The following is a 22,711-nucleotide window of genomic DNA, read 5'->3' as shown; positions in this document are numbered from 1 at the left end:
TCTGTCTGCGTGTGAGTGTGTGTGTGTGTGTGTGTGTCTGTGTGTGTGTGTCTGAGTGTCTGTGTGTGAGTATGTGTGTGTGTGTCTGTGTGAGTGTGATGTGTGTTTGTGTGTCTGTCTGTCTGCGTGTGAGTGTGTGTCTGTGTGTGAGTGTCTGTGTGTGAGTGTGTGTCTGTCTATCTGCATGTGTGTGTGTGTGTGTGTGTGTGTCTGTGTGTGAGTGTGTGTGTCTGTCTGTGTGCGTGTGAGTGTGAGTGTGTGTCTGTGTGTGTCTGAGTGTATTTTTGTGTGTGTGTGTGTGTGTGTGAGTGTGTGTGTGTGTGAGTGTGTGTCTGTGTGTGTCTGAGTGTATTTTTGTGTGTGTGTGAGTGTGTGTGTGTCTGTGTGTGAGTGTGTGTGTGAGTCTGTCTGTGAGTGTGTGTGTGTGTGTGTGTGTGTGTGTGTCTGAGTGTATTTTTGTGTGTGTGTGAGAGTGTGTGTCTGTGTGTGTGTAAGTGTGAGTGTGTGTGTGTGTGTGTGTGTGAGTGTGTGTGTGGCTGAAAGTGAACTTGTATGGTGAACACATGTGACGACTGTCTTTGTACATACTGAAACACATTTCACTTCAGCGCTGTGAGATTGTCTCATGGAGTAGCTCACACACACACGGTTCATTCACATCTGCTTATGCAATTCACTTTTAAACCAATAAATCTCAATTAAATTCTCTTAATTCCTGGAGCTTTAGGTTTTTGTTTTTATCAGATCCTCAGTTTAATTATTATTCTGGAAGTTTGGATCACAGTCAAAACACAATAAACTCCCCATGAGCTCACAGTGAACACAAACGTCTGTTGATTTCATCTCTCACATCAGTGTTTTGGTTCCTCATGTAAAGACTACAGACAGGAAGTCTCACCCATAGGCCTCAGCAATCACAGGAAACAGAAAAAGCTGATGACAGACACAGTAACACATGAACATGTGGTGCTTCTTTTGATAATACCACAGTTTCTGCAAACAGGAAGTGAGGTGTCGGCTGAGCTCAGAGTGTTTGTGGTGTCATGTCGGCTGTGATTTGAAGTGTGTGTTTGAACATGTCTGTGGCAGTGAGGAATGTGAGATGTCACCGTGTGTTTGGATGTGTGAGAACAAACCAACAACACTGAACTGAACTTTTACCTGATGATATCTCAGTACTACAGAGCAGGAAAAGCATGATTGTGATTGTGCAGTCACATATTATCATGTAATAGGCCTGTCACAATTATTTGATGTAATCGCAGTTATTGTGTCACATTTTACTGTCCAAATGAGGGACTTTTAAGCGACTATATAAACGCCATGAACGGTGTGTTTGTGTGAAGCTTTAGACACACAGCACTCCACTGAAACTGATGTGACTGGCTTAATGCAATAATTCTGATATACTCTAACGGTCAGTTCAACGTTTGTGTTTGAAAGCAGCATTTAAATGACAATACGAGCAGCTGAAGCTATTCACAGATGTTTACTGGAGTATAGAGAAGACGTCTAGAGCCTGTCAACAACACAAACACAAGAACTTATCAGAGCAATCTTTCATCAATCAAGAAGATTCCAGATTTGTGTTAACAGTCGTGCATCTCTCAAGAAATATCCTGTAAAACTAGTTTAGACTGTGTAAGCGCTAGGGGTCGACTGATACGTTTTCTTCAGGGCTGATACCGATAACGATTATTAGTAATCAAGGAGACTGATAACCGATATTTGGGGCCGATATCAGTAAAAATTACAATTTTAGTGTAAAAATGTACAATAGGGTTGCTCTGATACCAAAGTTTTGGCTGCGGTACGATACCAGGCCTGGTACCTCGGTCTCGATACAGACTCGATACTTTATAAATTATTAATAAAAAAAACCTCAGGTTGTTACTATGAGTATAATTACACTTTTATACAGTAGTAATATTTGTCTGTCATAATGACTTCACTTTCACGCAATCAGTTGAATAAAGCTCTCATTACAGTGGGTTTTTTATTTTGAAAGATCTTTGAAGTTCTTTCTGTTTGTGAAGTTCGTTATATCAAGCTTCCCGTGACTTATGAGCTGAAATCTCTGAGCTGCAATGGAGAAAGTGTTCATTATAGAGTTCACAGCCGTTTATACACTCAACACACTGATCTGTGGCTCTGCAGATGGATACTAATGGACACACTGCATGAAAATCAAGCATTAGTAGTGTGTGTGTGTGTGTGTGTGTGTGTGTGTGTGTGTGTGTGTGAGTGTGTGTGTGTGTGTGTGTGTGTGTGTGTGTGTGTGTGTGTGTGTGTGTGTGAGTGCGTGTGTGTGTGTGTGTGTGTGATGTGTGTGTGTGTGTGTGTGTAGGAGATGACAGGGCAGAGATACAGGGCTTATTCATACTGTGGTGTGCATGTGACTGTATATTATTTCATTAAATGACATCCTTCTGCTGTTTAATGATCACACTTGGCTTATTATTATTATTTTCAAATGGTCATTGATTTCATCTCAAAACTCACACATTACATTACATTTTGCTAATGGCAGCATACTTCAATATGGTACCGAAATTAACAACAAGATGATATTGTACCGTTTTAAATTTTGGTAATATTTGTAATTGTAATATTTCGTTAGTACCGGTATACCGCACAACCCTAATTTACACTAACTTACTGATATCAGTCCTAAATATCTGGAATCACCTTCAGCTTGCTCACTGGGGTTTTAAATACAATTATTATTTAATTACTTAATTGTATATACAATTTACAATAATATTTAATCAAACTACACAATGATGACTAAGACTTTATAGATATTACAGTTTTATCTTCTGTTAATGCATGATTTCCTGTAAAGATGCTTTGAAATGATGTGTGTTGTGAAAAGCGCTATACAAATAAAAATGACTTGACTAACACAAACTCCAACACAAAACGTCCTCTAAATGCCTATAAACACGTGTTTAAAGAAATACAGCGAAACAGAACATTTAAATATTATATATTGAAAAATACTGGAAAACATATCAACATTATTTTTTCAAAAATAAAGTGGAGGGAGCTCCTAGCAGCAATTTATTTTCTCTTGAAATGGATTTTTATGATTGTTTATTGAAATTTAGCACAGAGCGGGGTATTCAATTAAATTCCCAAGAGGTCCAGTCTCGACATTTCCATCCCCCCAAAGGTCTGGACAATAATAATATATTATTTCATAGCCGTTCTGACTAATGACAATATGTAAGAAATGCTATTTTTTTGGAATAGTTATTATACATTTCCAAGTTGACAGCAATAGTACTTTGTAAAATGAGAAAAAAAAAATCATAAATCATAAATGTATAGTCAAAAAGTCTCTTAAGAACTGAGCAAGAATGAGGAAAATATGGCCCAAAGACAACCAAAGTAATGGATTATGGGGGATCTTCTACCATTTATATATACATAAAGATTTAGGGGTAACCCCTGAGAGAAAATGTAAGTAAATGTCTTAATGAACCATTTTTATATTTTCCTTAAAATAGAAATCAACCAAAAACAAACACACAATGTACATCTAAATAGTGCAGTTTAAAAAATACTGTTTGCTATAGTTAAGTATAAATGGGCTGACTATTAAAAGAACTCGTCATTTCAAACTCTTTTTTTGTTTTTGCCATCCATGCCAGAGATGATGTTAACACAAAATGTTTCACAAAAATCTCTGTTTATAATCAATAGGCTCGAAACATGTTGATTAATAAAGCAAATTTTAGACGGGAAAGATGTATTCTAGTCTAAAGGCACTCTGGAACCACATTAGATAATTTCTATCCTTAAAGGTTAGTCCTGTCACAAACCACGCTTAACTGAACCGTCTGAGTAATATCAGACATATGAAGATTGTTTCTGCTTCATTTTCCGCAGTGTACGCCAGCATCCATCTATATTCCTGCTCACTGTATTATTACGTTAAAATAACAGCGTCTGCAGCTCTACTATATAGAGCCTCATGTCGTGGGCCGTTTGAGAGAGGCAATGCATGCGGGGCACGAAAGGGCATTAATGAAGCATGTTCGGTGCTAGAGAAAAGTATTCAAGGATATAGCGCTGAAAGATTAGCGTTATCTACGCCCCGGAGCGCTTGCAGTGTACACAGCTCCATTACTTGGTCGCGCTTCTAACCTAAAGTGTAGAAACGGTGAGATGGGGCAAGCGTTGTCATGTCTCGCAGTCCACATGGAACAAATCCAGGGGTCTGGATACAGACCGCTGTCCGATAATTTGTGACCGCTGGCATTGAGTATTGTGATGTCAGAGGCATCGAGCCAACAGAGCGCATTTAAAAATTTATCAGCAATCAGATCAGACAAAATAACGATTCCGATAATGAGAGAAATTATGAACATCGGATCTGATCATCAGTCAGGCTGATAATTGGTCGAACCCTAGTAAGCTTAGAAAAACTTCATTTTGTAATTTATATTTTTCAATCAAAATATGTCATTTTCATACCTTAGTCCCTCACTTCAAGACAGTAGAAAAGCTGAACGATCTGAACGAAAAATCTAACTGCAATTGATTATTAACAGTGTTTTCTTTTGACCAAAATGGGTCCAAACAAAGTTATGGGCAAACATACTCTAATGCCAATATAAATACTGTTCAAGAAAGGGTTTTCACACTTGAGTCCTCTAAGGATGGTTTCACATTTACAGTTGAAGTCTACATACACCTTATCCAAATACATTTAAACTCAGCTTTCTGCAATTCCTGACATTTAATCGTAGAAAACATTCCCTGTCTTAGGTCAGTTAGTATCACTACTTTATTTTAAGAATGTGAAATGTCAGAATAATAGTAGAGAGAATGATTTATTTCAGCTTTTATTTCTTTCATCACATTCCCAGTGGGTCAGAAGTTTACATACACTTTGTTAGTATTTGGTAGCATTGCCTTTAAATTGTTTAACTTGGGTCAAATGTTTTGGGTATCCTTCCACAAGCTTCTCACAATAAGTTGCTGGAATTTTGTCCCATTCCTCCAGACAGAACTGGTGTAACTGAGTCAGGTTTGTAGACCTCCTTGCTCGCACACACTTTTTCAGTTCTGCCCACACATTTTCTATCGGACACAAAATTTTGTGATGGCCACTCCAATACCTTGACTTTGTTGTCCTTAAGACATTTTGCCACAACTTTGGAGGTATGCTTGGAGTCATTGTCCATTTGGAAGACCCATTTGTGACCGAGCTTTAACTTCCTGGCTGATGTCTTGAGATGTTGCTTCAATATATCCACATAAGTTTCCTTCCTCATGATGCCATCTATTTTGTGAAGTGCACCAGTCCCTCCTGCAGTAAAGCACCCCCACAACATGATGCTGCCACCCCCATGCTTCACGGTTGGGATGGTGTTCTTCACCCTTTTTCCTCCAAACATAACGATGGTCATTATGGCCAAACAGTTCATTTTTTGTTTCATCAGACCAGAGGACATTTCTCCAGAAAGTAAGATCTTTGTCCCCATGTGCACTTGCAAACTGTAGTCTGGCTTTTTTATGGCGGTTTTGGAGCAGTGGCTTCTTCCTTGCTGAGCAGCCTTTCAGGTTATGTCGATATAGGACTCGTTTTACTGTGGATATAGATACTTGTCTACCTGTTTCCTCCAGCAACTTCTAGAAATACTGTTTGATAGAAAAACAAGATTTTACATTTGTTTATCAGTATGGATTGGTTTCCTAATTCACAGCTATAGTTATAAGAGAATAAAAGTGTGCTGGAATTCCCTGTTACCACCGTGGAACTTGCTGGAATTATTAAAATTATGCGTAATACCCGTGCCGAATTTCAGGCCCTGCAGAACTGTTCTTCAATAGACATTTCTTTCTGAGAAAAAGGAGTTAACACAGCTAAATATATCAAAATATCAAACCACAATTCTTACAGAATCACAATACATATCGAATCGGCAAGTAAATATTGTTGTAATATTGAATCAGGAGGTCTGTGGCAACTCCCAGCCCTAAGTAATAATTATTATAAACAGTACCATATTTATGTAATAATTAACTTGCATGCAGCATTGCTTTGTGGTCCAGTTAAACCCTTAAACTTTCATTTTGAACACTGAAGAAACACATTTGTAGTTGCCCTTTTTAATAGCAGAGAAATAATCTAATCCACTCTTCTGTCCACTAAAACATGCTGCTATGAGGCTACTTTAGATTTGGATAGTAAGTTTCAAGAGCACTGTATATGTAATTAAATCGCAGCCCTTGCAGTTTGATAATCATAGTACGTCATATCGTGACTTTGATTTTATTTTGATTAATCATTCAGCCCTGGAAGCATTCACAATGTATTTAATTTTCTTAATGTGACACAGTTCTAAGTGCAACAGAATATTAATCAAGAAATAATAAAGAAGTTCAATGGTTGTACTGTTGATCATTCAGCTGATGACATTGTCATTGAAGAGACTGTACTTCTCTCTCTCACAACCTCGTTTTCATTCACAGCACAAATCAAATATGAAACTACTGTGAATTAGATCTATAAGATCACAGATATTTCTTCAGAAAGTAAATAAAGTCTTTAGTAATCTCATGTTGACTTCAGAAGATGTGAAACTTCAGGAGTGACTTTCAGCACATTCCCATTTTTCCAGAGCATTCCGTGTGTTTGTGGACAGACAGTTCAATCACAGAACAGGAACTGAAAGTCAATCAAAGCACCACTTCCTGTTCGTCCAATCAGAAAAGAGTCTGCAGTGTTAACCAGACCAGGAGGTGACAGTCAACACTAACTTCTGTTTCTTATGACTGGATGAAGAACCGAATCACATCTGTACTCATATTCACAACAACAGCACGATTGTGAGTGTAACTGCAGTAACTGACCCTCATTATAATACAGTCCTAATTAGTGTTGTCAAAAGTACCGGTACTCCGGTACCAAGTCGGTACTAATGTAAAACAGATGTAATGATACCCGTGTTTCTGCAGTACCAGTAGTACTGAGTACCGACTCTATCCGGTACCAGTGCGCAGTATGACTGACACGCGACAGCTTTCAAATGCTCACAGGCTTAATCTGAACGCGTGCTCTGTTACTCCTTTTACACTGAAATAGACAATTAATCAAATTAAAATCGTGACATGTCCTAGTGTGATTTATTAAACCACTGAAGGCTGCAATCTTACAGTGAATGAGCTGCGTACTTTAAATAAATCTAACCGCCCCAGACATTGAGAATCATTCATGTTGTATGAGATGACAGAGGAGAGCACTAATCTACTGTGAACCATACATCACATGTAAAATATATATTTATATAATTAAACTCACAGCATCTGCACTTTAATCTCAGCTTTATTTATATCACATTTAAAACAACAGAGCTGACCAAAGTGCTTCACAGAAATAACATAACAACATTTCAAAATGACCACATACACAAACACCAGTAATCTAAAATACAAACAGTCCAAAACTGTGTCCTACATTTCATTTGTCAGACTCACAGATCAGTGTAAATGATCACAAGAACTGTTTATCTGAAAAGTGACGCATCTGGCAAAAAACACACATTATAATAAAATCACCATCCAGAATAAAATCAAGATGCCCTAAATTGAATAAAAATATATTACAACTGTACAATAAAATGTAATATTCACTGTACTAATAATAATAATAATAATAATTAATAAAAATATCACAAGCGAGACAGCTGTTGAATAAAAGTTTGGCAAAAAAATGCAATGACGTTGAAAACTTCTATTTTCACATGTTAAAAGATTTAAGCATTTATTGATTAGACCACTTTGATGACGAAATTAAACTTAAAATAATTATAATTATTAAATAATTAAAAAATAACTAAACTGGTGTGTTCAATATAATATTATAATATTAGCATATTTTTGCTGTGGTATCGAAATTGGTATCGTTACCGACTACTGACATATTTGTATTTAACCACACTAGTCCTGCTCATGTTGTTCTGATGATGTCACACGCTTCTGTTTACATGTGTCAGATATAAACAATCCAATTAAGAGCTGTTTCACCCGCCACACATCTGACGACACTCGACAGCCCTCATTCAGAACAACTGACAACAATCACTCATTACTAACAAGTCATTATAACACCAGTACAGTTCAGTCCTCTTACAGTAACCGGAAGATCAGTTTCATCAAGAACACATGAATCAACACCTACAACCAGATCACTAACCATTACACCACACAACACATATACACAGATGAGTCAAGACACACTAAGATCTCAGATAGACACTCATTAGGACAGTCACAACTGTTCTTGATCAATTACTCTGTAAATTAACATCATCTTAATTACACGAGTCTCTACTGAACTCATCATTGTGTTCAAAGATGAAGATTAATGTCTGTATAAGAAACATTTAATTGATCAAACCACTGACAAAACATCTATAATAATAAATAACATTTATGTGCAGTTACACACACACACACACACAGACAGACAGACACACACGAGCACACAAACACACACACGCACACGTGAGCATACACGAATACACACACACTACACACACACACACACACACACGAGCATACACAAATACACACACACACCATACACGAGCATACACAAATACACACACACACACACACACACACACACAGCATACACAAGCATACACAAACACACACACACAAGCATACACAAATACACACACACACACACTCATAAACATACACATACGAGCATACACATTTACATTTACGCATTTGGCAGACGCTTTTCTCCAAAGTGACTTACAGTGCCCTTATTACAGGGACAATCCCCCTGGAGCAACCTGGAGTTAAGTGTCTTGCTCAAGGACACAATGGTGGTGGCTGTGGGGATTGAACCAGCAACCTTCTGATTACCAGTTCAGTGCTTTAGTCCACTACACAACCACCACTCGCCAATACACAAATACACACACACACACACACACACACACACACACACTCATAAACATACACATACACAAATACACACACACACACACACACACACACTCATAAACATACACATACACAAATACACACACACACACACACGCACACACACACTCATAAACATACACATACACAAATACACACACACACACACACGCACACACACACTCATAAACATACACATACACAAATACACACACACACTCATAAACATACACATACACAAATACACACACGCACACACACATAAACATACACATGCGAGCATACACAAATTCACACACACACACACACACAAACATACAAGGATACACAAATACACACACAAGCATACACAAATACACACACACACAAACACACACACACAAACACACATATACATACACATACGAGCATACACAAATACACACACACACACAAACATACGAGCATACACAAATACACACACACACACACACACAAATACACACACACACACACACACAAACATACACATGCGAGCATACACAAATATACACACACAAATATACACACACACACATACACACACACACACACATACGAGCATACAAAAATACACCCACACACACACATACACACAGACAAACACAGAAACACACACACACACAGAGAAACACAGAAACACACACACACACACGAGCATACATATACACACTCACACACACACACACACACACACAAACATACACATGCGAGCATACACACACACACACACACACACACACACACACACGAGCATACATATACACACTCTCACACACACACACAAACATACACATGCGAGCATACACACACACACACACACACACACACGAGCATACATATACACACTCACACACACACACACACACACACACACGAGCATACATATACACACTCACACACACACACACACACACACGAGCATACATACACACACACACACACACACACGAGCATACATATACACACTCACACACACACACACACACACGAGCATACATATACACATTCACACACACACACACACACGAGCATACATATACACACTCACACACACACACACACACACGAGCATACATACACACACACACACACACACACGAGCATACATATACACACTCACACACACACACACAAACATACACATGCGAGCATACACACACACACACGAACATACACAAATATACACACACACACACACACAAACACACATATACATACACATACGAGCATACACAAATACACACACACACACAAACATACGAGCATACACAAATACACACACACACACACAAACATACGAGCATACACAAATACACACACACACACACACACAAATACACACACACACACACACACACACACACACAAACATACACATGCGAGCATACACAAACACACACACACACAAATAAACATACACAAATACACACACACACACACACACACGAGCATACACAAATACACCCACACACACATATACACAGACAAACACAGAAACACAGAAACACACACACAGAGAGAAACACAGAAACACACACACACACACACACACACACACACACACAGAAACACACACACACACACAGAGAAACACACACACACACAGAGAAACACACACACACACAGAGAAACACACACACACACACGACACACACACACAGAGAAACACAGAAACACACACACACAGAGAGAAACACAGAAACACACACACACACACAGAAACACACACACACACACACACACACACACACAGAAACACAGAAACACACACACACACACACAGAAACACAGAAACACACACACACACACAGAGAAACACACACACACAGAGAAACACACACAGAGAAACACAGAAACACACACACACAGAGAGAAACACAGAAACACACACACACACAGAAACACAGAAACACACAGAGAGAAACACAGAAACACAGAAACACACACACACAGAGAAACACAGAAACACAGAAACACACACACACAGACAAACACAGAAACACACACACACACACAGACAAACACAGAAACACACAGACAAACACAGAAACACACACACACACACACACACACACACGAGCATACACTACACTGATGTATCACTTTCGGAATTAATGCTGTATTCATGTAACACGGTATTTACACGGTATTATTCCAAAGTTCATAAAATAATGCTTTAAACACGGTAATATACTGGTACTTTGAAGTACTGCCGTGAGATGTAGTAAACAGATGTGACTGTTATAAAGGCCGTTATAACAGTTCAGCACAAATCACAACATCTGAATTCACATTGTTTACACTGAATACAACAAGAACAAAGAGATTATCCTTTAACAGCCCGTTTAACTGGAATATTGATGATAAAAACATGAAACTCACCCATGTCAAGAGACTTTCACACAACTCAACTCGATCCACCGATTCAAGAGCGCTCATATTCGACTCAGATTCGATTCAGATTTAAATGCCTCTGTTAGTCCGGTCGCGCGAGTCTCTGCGGATCAATGTCAATAAATCCGTGTAATCGACGTGAAACGGAAGATCCGCCGCTAACAGCGCAATTATGTGTGAAATCGTGTCGAATTGACGGTGTTTAACGGTGATTTTGATGAATAATTCCGGCGGTGACAGACGAACATTCACCGGTGAAACTCTCTGACGAAACACACGGGGTCCTTCAGCTGCCACACTGCATGATTAGACACCTAATGCCTGACTCAAAATCACACAGAAATAATTTATTTCTGGGGGGAAACAGTTAAATATTATTCGTAAAAATACAAAACTTCGTCTGGCAAATCAATCTCGACACTAACACTATGAAATGAGACCGGCAAAGACTCGGACTGCTATTCAGGCCGGTGACGTCAGGAAGAATGCGGAACAGATTCACTCCCACAACTCAACAACACAACATTCACTGCACAGTTCCTTTACTGTTGTACACTAAAGGCCTGAAACTGCGGTGTGTTATCTCATGTAAGTGTTTAAACAAAAGCTGTTGACGTCACATGTGAGTGTGTTCTCTATGGATTCAGTCTGTTGTCAAAACTTCTGTATGTTTGACATTCTGTGTGTTGATCGAGTGAAATATTCAAATGTCCAGTAAATAAAGTGTACATGTAAAGTGATTGATTAATGGTGCATTGATTACGAATGTTATAATAAGATATATTTACAAGTGAGTGATATTAAAGGTATTCCAGAAGTGTGTTTGTGATACTGGTTGTTTTATTGTCATCATTTATTACACTGGTTGTGTTGTTGTCATCATTAATAACACTGGTTGTGTTGTGGTCGTCATTAATTACACTGGTTGTGTTATTGTCGTCATTAATTACACTGGTTGTGTTATTGTCGTCATTAATAACACTGGTTGTGTTGTTGTCATCATTAATAACACTGGTTGTGTTATGGTCGTCATTAATTACACTGGTTGTGTTATTGTCGTCATTAATTACACTGGTTGTGTTGTTGTCATCATTAATAACACTGGTTGTGTTATGGTCGTCATTAATTACACTGGTTGTGTTATTGTCGTCATTAATTACACTGGTTGTGTTATTGTCGTCATTAATAACACTGGTTGTGTTATTGTCATCATTAATAACACTGGTTGTGTTGTGGTCATCATTAATAACACTGGTTGTGTAATTGTCATCATTAATAACACTGGTTGTGTTGTGTTTAGTTGTGTTATTGTCGTCATTAATAACACTGTTTGTGTTATTGTCATCATTAATAACACTGGTTGTGTTGTGGTCATCATTAATAACACTGGTTGTGTAATTGTCATCATTAATAACACTGGTTGTGTTGTGGTCATCATTAATAACACTGGTTGTGTTATTGTCGTCATTAATAACACTGGTTGTGTTATTGTTGTCATTAATAACACCAGTTGTATTATGGTCGTCATTAATAACACCGGTTGTGTTATGGTCATCATTAATAACACCGGTTGTGTTATGGTCGTCATTAATAACACTGGATGTGTTATTGTCATCATTAATAACACTGGTTGTGTTATTGTTGTCATTAATTACACCAGTTGTATTATGGTCGTCATTAATAACACCGGTTGTGTTATGGTCATCATTAATAACACCGGTTGTGTTATGGTCGTCATTAATAACACTGGATGTGTTATTGTCATCATTAATAACACCGGTTGTGTTATGGTCGTCATTAATAACACCGGTTGTGTTATTGTCGTCATTAATAACACCGGTTGTGTTATGGTCGTCATTAATAACACCGGTTGTGTTATGGTCGTCATTAATAACACCGGTTGTGTTATGGTCGTCATTAATAACACCGGTTGTGTTATTGTCGTCATTAATAACACCGGTTGTGTTATGGTCGTCATTAATAACACCGGTTGTGTTATGGTCATCATTAATAACACCGGTTGTGTTATTGTTGTCATTAATAACACCGGTTGTGTTATGGTCATCATTAATAACACCGGTTGTGTTATGGTCATCATTAATAACACTGGATGTGTTATTGTCATCATTAATAACACCGGTTGTGTTATGGTCGTCATTAATAACACCGGTTGTGTTATGGTCGTCATTAATAACACTGGATGTGTTATTGTCATCATTAATAACACCGGTTGTATTATGGTCGTCATTAATAACACCGGTTGTGTTATGGTCGTCATTAATAACACTGGATGTGTTATTGTCATCATTAATAACACCGGTTGTGTTATGGTCATCATTAATAACACTGGATGTGTTGTGTTTAGTTGTGTTTTGGCTATGATCAGGTGTAATGGAAGGCAGTGCTTTGACTGCAGATGAAGACTCTCTCATTGAAGGTGTGAGTGACCCTGTTCTGCTGGTTCTGGTGCTCAGCATCACATTTCTGGCTGGACTCGCAGTGCTGCTGTGCAGGTGAGACACACACAATATACACACATTATATTACAGTGAACAGCAGCACAGACTTCATCTCATCTCGTCTCATCTGTCTCTCAGGAATGAGCAGCAGAGGATTCACCCGGAGAATCAGGAGCATGTTCGTGCAGTCAGAGAGCAGCTTCAAACTGAGCAGGTTTGGATAAAGTAAATTATCATATTATCAAGTCCAGGGGTGTCATTAGGATTTTTGGGCCCTCTGACAACTTTGCACTCTGGGCCCCTTATCTTATCACAACCTGTACAACAATTGTTTTTCCATGAAAAGTTATAATTATTAATAAATGTGAAAATAAACAGTATTGCAAATTCAATAAGAGACACTAAAAAAACAAATCTGAGTTTGAAAAGTTAATTAAAATAATTGAATGTGCTTAATATGAATAACTATACAATATATGTACAGTGGGAAGGAAAAGTATGTGAACCCTTTGGCATTCACTGGTTTTCTGCATTAATTGCTCATAAAATGTGATCTCATCTTCATCAAATTCACAAGTATAAACAAACACAATGTGCTTAAGATAACAACACACAAACAATCTTTCATGTCTTTATTGAACACATCCCATTAAACATTCACAGTGCTGTGGAGAAAGTAAGTGAACCCTTGGGTTTAATAACTGGTCGATCCTCCTTTGGCAGCAATAACCTCAACCAAGTGTTTCCGGTATCTGCGGATTAGACCTGCACAACGTTCAGAAGGAATTTTGGATCATTCTTCCTTACAGAACTGCTTCAGCTCAGACATATTCTTAGGATGTCTGATGTCTCTCTTGAGGTCATCTCTATTGGGTTAAGGTCTGGGCTCTGACTGGGACACTCCAAAAGGTGGATTTTCTTTTTTTGAAGCCATTCTGTAGTGGATTTACTTCGATGTTTAGGGTCATTGTCCTGCTGCATCACCCAACTTCTGCTGATCTTCAGCTGGCGCACAGACACCCTGATATTATCCTGTAGGATATCTTGATAAACTTGGGAATTCATTTTTAAAATGTTGGGATGATGTTTTCATGTTGGTATGCGGTGCCCTTTTTATGCCATACGTAGTGCTGCGTGTTCTTCCCAAACAATTCAACCTTACTTTCATCAGTCCACAAAACATTTTCTCAGTAGTGTTGTGGAGTGTCAAGGTGGTCTTTGTCAAACTTCAGGTGTGCAGCAATGTTTTTGTAGGAAAGCAGCGGCTTCCTTCATGATGTCCTGCCATGAACACCATACCTGTTTAATGTTTTCTGTATAGTAGACTCATGAACAGAGATGTTAACCAGTTCCAATGATTCCTTCAAGTCTTTATCTGTCACTCTAGGGTTCTTTTATTACCTCATTGAGCATTCCCTTTGAGTCATCTTGACTGGACGGCCACTTCTAGTGAGAGTAACTAGAGTACTAAATCATCTCCATTTATAGACAGTTTGTCTAACTGTGGACAGATGAATATTTAAGCTCTTTGAGATAACTTTAACCCTTTCCAGCTTTATGCAAAGCAACAATTCTTGATCGTAGGTCTTCTGAGATCTTTTTTGCGAGGCATGGTCCACGTCAGCAGATGCTTCTTGTGAATAGCAAACTCAAAATGTTTGAGTGTTTTTTATACATCAAAGTAGCTCTAACACTCACCTCCGATCTATTTTCATTAATTGGATGTCAGGTTTGCCAACTCCTGACTCTAATTAGCTTTTGGTGACATCATTAGCTTAAGGGTTCACTTACTTTTTCCAGCCTACACTGTGAATGTTTGAGTGATGTATTTAATATGTACAAGAACAATACAATAATGTGTGTGTTATTAGTTAAAACAGATTGTGTTTGTTCATTATTGTAACTTAGATGAAGTTCAAACCAGATTTTAAATAAATGCAGGTAATTCACATACTTTTTATTGCCACTGTATGTTAGTAGGTTTGATCATGTCATTTTAGTGAGTTGAGACTGTTTCTAATGGAAATATTGGATTTTGTTATGATTTGTTTTAAATGTTGTTTTATGTCATCTCTTGGTATATCTGAAGGCAATCAAGAGCATTTAAATAGAACAGATCTTATACAGGTGAAAAACTGATAGCTTGGCCCATAGTTCAGAGAGGTACAGCTTTAAAGCCCTTGATTTATCTTCTTTTTATTATTAAGAATTACCACAGGTTTGACCATGAATGGCTCATCATTGAGTAGGTCAATGTAACTATGGTTTCTATAAAACAAACTATAGCATTAGCAGTAACCTAAACATTTAAAATCTAGAATTAAAACTGCCTGTGTTATAATAAAAGTAAGTAGGCTTAATATGTATCTATAACAGTTTTGTCAAATCATACCTACAGTTACTACAGATGTTGTTACTACAGTAACGGCACACACGATGTTTTACATCAGTGCTGTTTACAATGTCGGGTCTGTCTGGCCTTATGAGATGTTTGACATTCTCCATAGTGCTTCGAAGTAGAAAATACTTCCTGGGTTTGTTTCAGGTTTTGTGGTCTGCACCGCATTATTTAGTGCTCTGAATGATCCAGTCAACCATCCTAACCTCCCCCCCATTACAGCGCCCCTGATCAAGTCGTCATTTCTATTTGTATCACTCTTTTTTTTTCTTAATTTTTGTTTTTCTTTCACAGAACACATTATTTCAAAGCAGCGTTACAGAAAATCATACTGTAATTGTAACGCAGACGCCGGGGCAGTAGTGTTAAGATGCACGTGCAGTTTAATAAGGTAAATAAATAGTAAAAACAAAGTAACAAAACAAAGAGCAAAAAACAAAGGCAGGCAAGGGATCGGTACACAGATAGGCAGTCCAGAAAGGCAAACAAAGTAAGTCCGATAGGCAGAGGGGAAATCCAATAAACAGGCAGTAAATCCAAAACACTCACAAGCAGGCTGGGGAATACGGTGAACAGGCAGGAGTCAAACACAGGGTAATCAGTGATAGTAATAACGCACAGAATTGTAGACTAGGTAAACAAGACTTCGCATTGAATGCATGGAGACTGGGAACTTAAATAGACAGGGTTAATGTGAAACAGGTGGAAGAGTAATCAGTCTGACAGGAGGATTATGGGAAATGTAGTTCTTGAAATGTTAATACTCAGGTGATGGCGACCTCTGGCGGTGTTCAGGGGAGATGGCAGGTGCTGCGGGTGTAACAGTAATGTCTAAAATGTCTGAGAGCCCCCAGTAAACTGCTTTAAAAAAAAAAAAATCAAGCTCCAAAAAGGACATAAAGGCAGCATTAAAGTAATCCTTTACCCTGGAGTGCTTTAATTCATGTCTTCTGAAGTGGTACGATCAGTTTTGAGTGAGAAAAAGATCACAAATATTTAGTCATTATTCACTATAAATCTTGACATTCTTGTGATTCTTTGACGCTGCACGTGGTTGCCAGGTCCGGTATCCTGTTGAACCTGGATAACCGCAAATCTGGAACACTGTGTCTGGATTGTGTAGTACAGCGATGCGTCAAGCACGAGGAAGTGTGTGAACGAGCATAAAATCACGATCATGCCAATGAGACTGCAGATGACAAGATTTATAGTAATAAAAAAAAAAAGGAGTTACATTCTGGTCTGTTTCTCACTCAAAACCTGTCGTATTGCTTCAGAAGACATGGATTAAACCACTGGAGTCATATTATGATGCCTTCATGTCCTTATTGGAGCTTGAAACTGTTGGACCCCTTTGACTTGCATTTAATAGATATATTTACATCATATCGCCACTGAAATATTCTGCAGAAGAAAGAAAGTCATACGAGTTTGAGATGGCATAAGGGTGAGTCAATGATGAGACAGTTATTCTCTCTGGGATCCTTTTATGGGATCAACCAAAAAATGAAAATTGACAGCCGTCTTTTTCCAAATCCATGTGACTTTCTTTCTTCTGTGAAACACTAAAGGAGATGCTATTTTCAGTCACTTTCATTATCTTATTTGCACACAATAAAACGCTGTCATTCTACCTCACATCATCTTTTGTGTTAAGTCATAAGATTTGGAAGTGCTTTTACTGTGTGTAAGACAGCACTGTGACATGACGTGAGCACTGGAGTGTGTGTTATATTAGTGTGTGTTTGTGACTCTCACGAGCATCTCCTCCAGGTGTCGTCTTCAGAGTCGAGACATCAGTACTATTCAGACATGTCGTGTCCCGTGTGTCTCCAGCTCGCCGTTCTGCCCGTAGAGACCAACTGTGGCCATCTGTTCTGCGGTGAGGACACGCTCTGTTCATGTACTGATCAATTTACAGTGAAAACAAACACACATTGAATGTGAGTGTGATTGTATCTGCTGATCAGTTCTTTGTTTTGATTGAAAGGCCCGTGCATCGTTGCGTACTGGCGTTACGGCACCTGGCTCGGTGCGATCAACTGCCCCATCTGCAGACAAATGGTAAATCATCAACAAAACAAACATCATTCTGTGTAGTCATGCTCGCCGTGTTCAGACCCTGAATACTGCAGAATATTCACTATTACAGTGCAGAATTCACTCATTTACAGGCCCAGACTGAATCTTTTCCAGACATTTTCTCTGTAGTTTGAGGGAAAAACTTATTCTGTATTTTCTATTAAACATGGACCTGAGAATACGTCACTCTTACTGGTAGCTGAAAGCAGCGTCAAAAGACAAAATATTGAAAGCTGAAAGCTTTTTATCTGTGTTATATAAATACTTTCTCCTAATCCAGTTTCATATGCAGACATGACTATGAGGAAGCCATTTGTTGGTTAATTTCCTGTAAACTCTGTGTCTCTTTGGCACTATGAAAAGTCCTGTTTGTTTAGTCATATTAACATTGACTCGACCAATGGTGTGAGTTGGGGGCGGGACTATCTGTTTGTTTGATCAACAGCAGACGGGGGGTCGTATTCAGAAAGCTTATTTTTAATAAACAGACACACAATGGATGGAAGGACATGTGAAGAACATGTGTGTAGAACTATGTGAATATTGGCCGTTAATTCTTCTGTGTAGTTCTGTGTGTGTCTGCTTATTACTTTGTGTGTGTGACCTTTAACCTTTCTCTGAGTGTCAGGTGACCCTGCTCTTCCCTCTTTTCCACAACACGGGCCACAACGCTCAAACACAAGACGGTCAGGTGGATCCGGCTCTGATTCTCAATGACATCAACGATTACAACCGCAGATTCTCTGGACAGCCGCGATCTGTGAGTGTGTGTTTATGTGAGGGGTGGAACGGTTCAGTTCGGTTCATCTCAAGTCTAACAGCACATTTGGCACAGTTACAACCTCCACAAGTGTAACTGTCTGGCTCCATTGTGCTGTATGTATGTGTATATGCTCAACTGTGTTCTGAGAGTAGATGTTCAATCAGCTGATGTCATCACAGATTGAGACGAGCTGCAGATATACAGAAGACCCCTGTGTGATTTGTGTCCTGTCTAGAAACGTTCTGTATTTAGTCAATTACAACAGTGATGGTCAAAAATAAACATGAACAAAACACTTACTGTTTGCAGACATTGGGCCTCATTCATGGAACACGAGCAGAACAAAGTTTTGTGAACATCGTTCATAAAGCTGCTCTGAAGTAAATTCTCTGATTCATTCGTTTTCATATTTGTTAATACAAACAAATTTACAAACCTGCTCCTGACCACGTGTAAATCATGCGTAAGACATCCGAACATGTTGTTTTGTTGTTTTCTTTTTAAAACGTGTGTGTGTGTGTATATATATATATATATACAGGTGCTGAAAAGCACAAGATATTCCCCATCAATTTTCTCCATAGGCATTACAAACAATATTTAATAAATATTCCTTAGCCTTGATCCAAACCAGAAAGCACTAATATTAATTAACAACATTAAAACATTTTATTTGAAGCAATTAATTAAAAAAAAGCTAGTAAAATTAGCTAGTAATTATTAGAAAGCGATTGATAATTGGGAACTCCTCTGATTGGTGGAAGATCTGGAGCCAGAGGAATTATTCATTGTGTTTTACGAGATTTATCCTTAATTAAAAATGTTTCTTTGATGCTCGTGTTTATTTCTTCAAAGAATAGTTTGTTACCAAGTGTGCTTCATCAATTTTGGCATGGGGTGAAAAGGCCGTGGGAAACGCAGTTTGTGTTTGATTTTCTCAAAAACATTAATGCCCTCATGTGACAGTCCTCACTTTCTTTGAGACGCTATTGTGTTTGTTAAATCTAAATGAAAGATTCATATAAACGATTTCATTACTGTCCCGCATAGATGTAAACAGCATTTACTAGCGAGTCTGAGGACTTCCTTATATGGCATTTTCATGGGCGTGAATTATGATAATTGTGAATGAACGTGCACACACCCCATATTTACGAATGTTTGTAATTCACTAAAATACACGTTTAACTAACAAATCTGAGGAGTATGAAGCGTTTGTGAATCCGGAGGAAAGTTTTCGGGAAGGTCCATTTCACACGCAAATTACTCTAAACATTTGTAAATATTTGAGTAAATTCAATGAATGAGGCCCAATGATTGACGCAAGTGTTGTCTACTTGTGGCAATACATCGAATATGATTAGCCATTTACATTGGCATCACCCGGGTACAGATGGTGAGTCTGAAACAGCACACTCACCTGTTCTGTTTTTATACAGGTACTCAGTTTTAATTCAGACAGACACAAATCAATAACATGCTGAAGGTGTTCATAGCCAAAGATATGCAGCAAAAGAAATGTTTGTTACCACATAAAGAGTATTCTTACTTTGGATACAGCAGAAGTATTTTTATTTTTTAACATATCATTACAAACCGAAGCGTGAGAAATGCAACCCTAAGGTGTAATGTGTAGTTTTGTTTTTTTATAAAATGTAAAATTAAAGTGTGCAAATCTCTTTTTGACTTCTGTCCTGATGCAGCTTTTCATTTGCACTGAAACAAAGACTAAAACAGTTGTACTATTGCTTCCAAACACTAGCATGACCTTATGTCATGAGTATTAGAGAGTAATATGTGCTGAATGACTGAAGGATTAGTCGTATATTCACTCTGTTACTGGACTGTAATGATGACATCAGTTTAAGTATACGTGTGTGTTTATTTCCTGCAGCTGCTGGATCGTCTGCGAGACGTGCCCACACTGCTGCGTCATGCGTTCAGAGAGATGTTCTCGGTGGGCGGTTTGTTCTGGATGTTCCGCATCAGGATTCTGCTGTGTCTGATGGGCGCTCTGATGTATCTGGTGTCACCGCTGGACTTCATCCCGGAGGGAGTGGTGGGTCTACTCGGCTTCATGGACGATTTCTTCGTCATTCTCCTCCTCTTCATCTATATCTCCATCATGTACCGCGAGGTGGTGACACAGAGACTGGCGGGATGAATGCCAGCGCAGGACTGATGCGTGTGTGTGAACATCTGAGCCATCACAAGTGTGCTTGTGTTTCTATTTTAAACTTTTGTTTGGTAGAATATCTGAATACCTGTTTCACTGCACTGCAAAAAATATTTTTCTTACAGAGTAATTTTGTCTTATTTTCCAGTAAAAATATTGAAACATCCTTTTTTACTAGAAGCACAATAACATAAGACATGATGCCTGTTTGCATAGAAATTTAACAACATTGAGTCTGTGCTTAAAACAAGAAATAAAAAAGTTTAATAAACAAAAACACCTTTACTTAATTTCTTTAGATTTCTCTGATAACAAGGTAAAATATCTAATGGCATTTTAACTGTAATTAAATTGAAATGTAACTTGTTTTAAGATTTAGATATTTTTACTGGAAAACAGAAAGAAAAAAATAAACTCTGTAACAAAATTATTGTCATTATTATTATTTTATGTTTTTGCAGTGTAAACCATTATTTTCACCAATAAAAAATATCTAAACACTTAAATAAGATTAATTTACGTGACAAGTTAAATAGCATAAGATTTATAAGACATTTTATAGAGAATACAAGTTAGAGAAGTGTATTTTTCTTTCCCTATTGTCACATTGTTATTTCTGGTTTTAAGCATAAATCTAACAAGATGCATTATAAATAAATAAATAAACTCCCCGTGATTTCAAGATATATTCTGTGAAAAGTCTTAAAATCTCATGCAACTTAGTTTCTCAAGTAAATGTGTCTTGTTTTAAGGATGTTACTGATTACTAATAAGGTAAATGTTTTTTGCAGCGTGACAACTGTTGCTTCGTGAAAACTTTGCTGTGGATTTGTTAATAAAATTTATTTTATAAGCAAAACGTCAAATTAAAACTCATTAAAGTGGGTTGCTGGTGTGACGTGTTCATGATGTGATCAGAGAAATGTTAACTGGATATAAACTCAAACACATGAACATTAAAGAACAGGTTGTGTTTACATTTAAAAGACTTGTTTACAGATGTTATAAATGTGATTCAGAATATAAAGAGGGCTCTTCATGCTGAACAAACACTCTGGTGTGAATAAGGATGTTTTTCTGCCTTATAACAATCACACACATGTTTATATGCTGTTATTTTCTCTTGACAAATGCAAAATGGTGACATGTTGCTTTGAATGCAATCATATCTGCATTAAAGACTGAGAAATTCTGTGCTGACAATCTAGAAAATTTAATTAATGTTGAATTACCAGCTTGAATGTAATGTGTCCTCATCACTACATTAAAAATCATGTCAAGTCATTTTTATTTGTATAGTACTTTTCACAACACACATCGTTTCAAAGCAGCTTTACAGAAAATCATGCAAAAAGAAAATGAAACTGTAATATCTATAAAGTCTTAGAGTCATTATTGTGTAGTTTGATTAAATATGATTGTAAATTGTGTATAAAATTTAATAATTATATAAGAACCCCTGTGAG

At 37.8% G+C, this 22,711-nt stretch overlaps 2 protein-coding genes across 5 annotated transcripts in view; one reads left to right on the top strand and one right to left on the bottom strand.

Moving 5' to 3' along the window:
* Positions 1-11,665, bottom strand: part of LOC127423340 (protein Hook homolog 3-like) — a 53,116-nt gene extending 41,451 nt beyond the window's left edge. For 2 of the 3 annotated variants that reach the window (XM_051667555.1, XM_051667561.1), the window contains exon 1: positions 11,356-11,641. In XM_051667555.1, coding sequence (XP_051523515.1) covers positions 11,356-11,412 — 57 coding nt within the window. In that variant the 5' untranslated portion in view covers positions 11,413-11,641. Of the gene's footprint in view, positions 1-11,355 lie in introns of all 3 variants that reach the window. The other variant, XR_007894306.1, reaches the window with a different exon arrangement.
* Positions 11,666-11,846: 181 nt separating this feature from the next.
* Positions 11,847-22,529, top strand: LOC127423613 (E3 ubiquitin-protein ligase RNF170-like). Of its 2 annotated transcripts, XM_051668078.1 has the most exons (7): positions 11,847-11,955; positions 13,733-13,880; positions 13,965-14,040; positions 17,998-18,106; positions 18,215-18,288; positions 18,935-19,066; positions 20,964-22,529. In XM_051668078.1, exons 2-7 carry the CDS (start codon positions 13,759-13,761, stop codon positions 21,231-21,233), a joined length of 783 nt encoding a protein of 260 aa, XP_051524038.1. In that variant the 5' UTR covers positions 11,847-11,955; positions 13,733-13,758; the 3' UTR covers positions 21,234-22,529. The 2 variants fall into 2 exon arrangements, with proteins under 2 accessions (XP_051524038.1, XP_051524042.1); XM_051668082.1 differs by lacking the exons at positions 11,847-11,955; positions 13,733-13,880 and adding an exon at positions 16,519-16,615.
* Positions 22,530-22,711: the final 182 nt, after the last annotated feature.

The sequence above is a fragment of the Myxocyprinus asiaticus genome, chromosome 3 (genome assembly GCF_019703515.2).
Source record: "Myxocyprinus asiaticus isolate MX2 ecotype Aquarium Trade chromosome 3, UBuf_Myxa_2, whole genome shotgun sequence".
In the NCBI taxonomy this organism is placed as follows: domain Eukaryota; kingdom Metazoa; phylum Chordata; class Actinopteri; order Cypriniformes; family Catostomidae; genus Myxocyprinus; species Myxocyprinus asiaticus.
Note: the sequence above shows the minus strand (reverse complement) of the source record. Positions and strands in the feature narration are given on the sequence as shown.

Excerpts from the sequence above, each read along its gene's own strand:
- LOC127423613 (XM_051668078.1), top strand. The coding sequence starts at position 13,759 with ATGGAAGGCAGTGCTTTGACTGCAGATGAAGACTCTCTCATTGAAGGT. Across the intron at positions 13,881-13,964 it reads CTCGCAGTGCTGCTGTGCAG|GAATGAGCAGCAGAGGATTC; the intron begins GTGAGACACACA and ends TCTGTCTCTCAG. Across the intron at positions 19,067-20,963 it reads TCTCTGGACAGCCGCGATCT|CTGCTGGATCGTCTGCGAGA; the intron begins GTGAGTGTGTGT and ends TATTTCCTGCAG.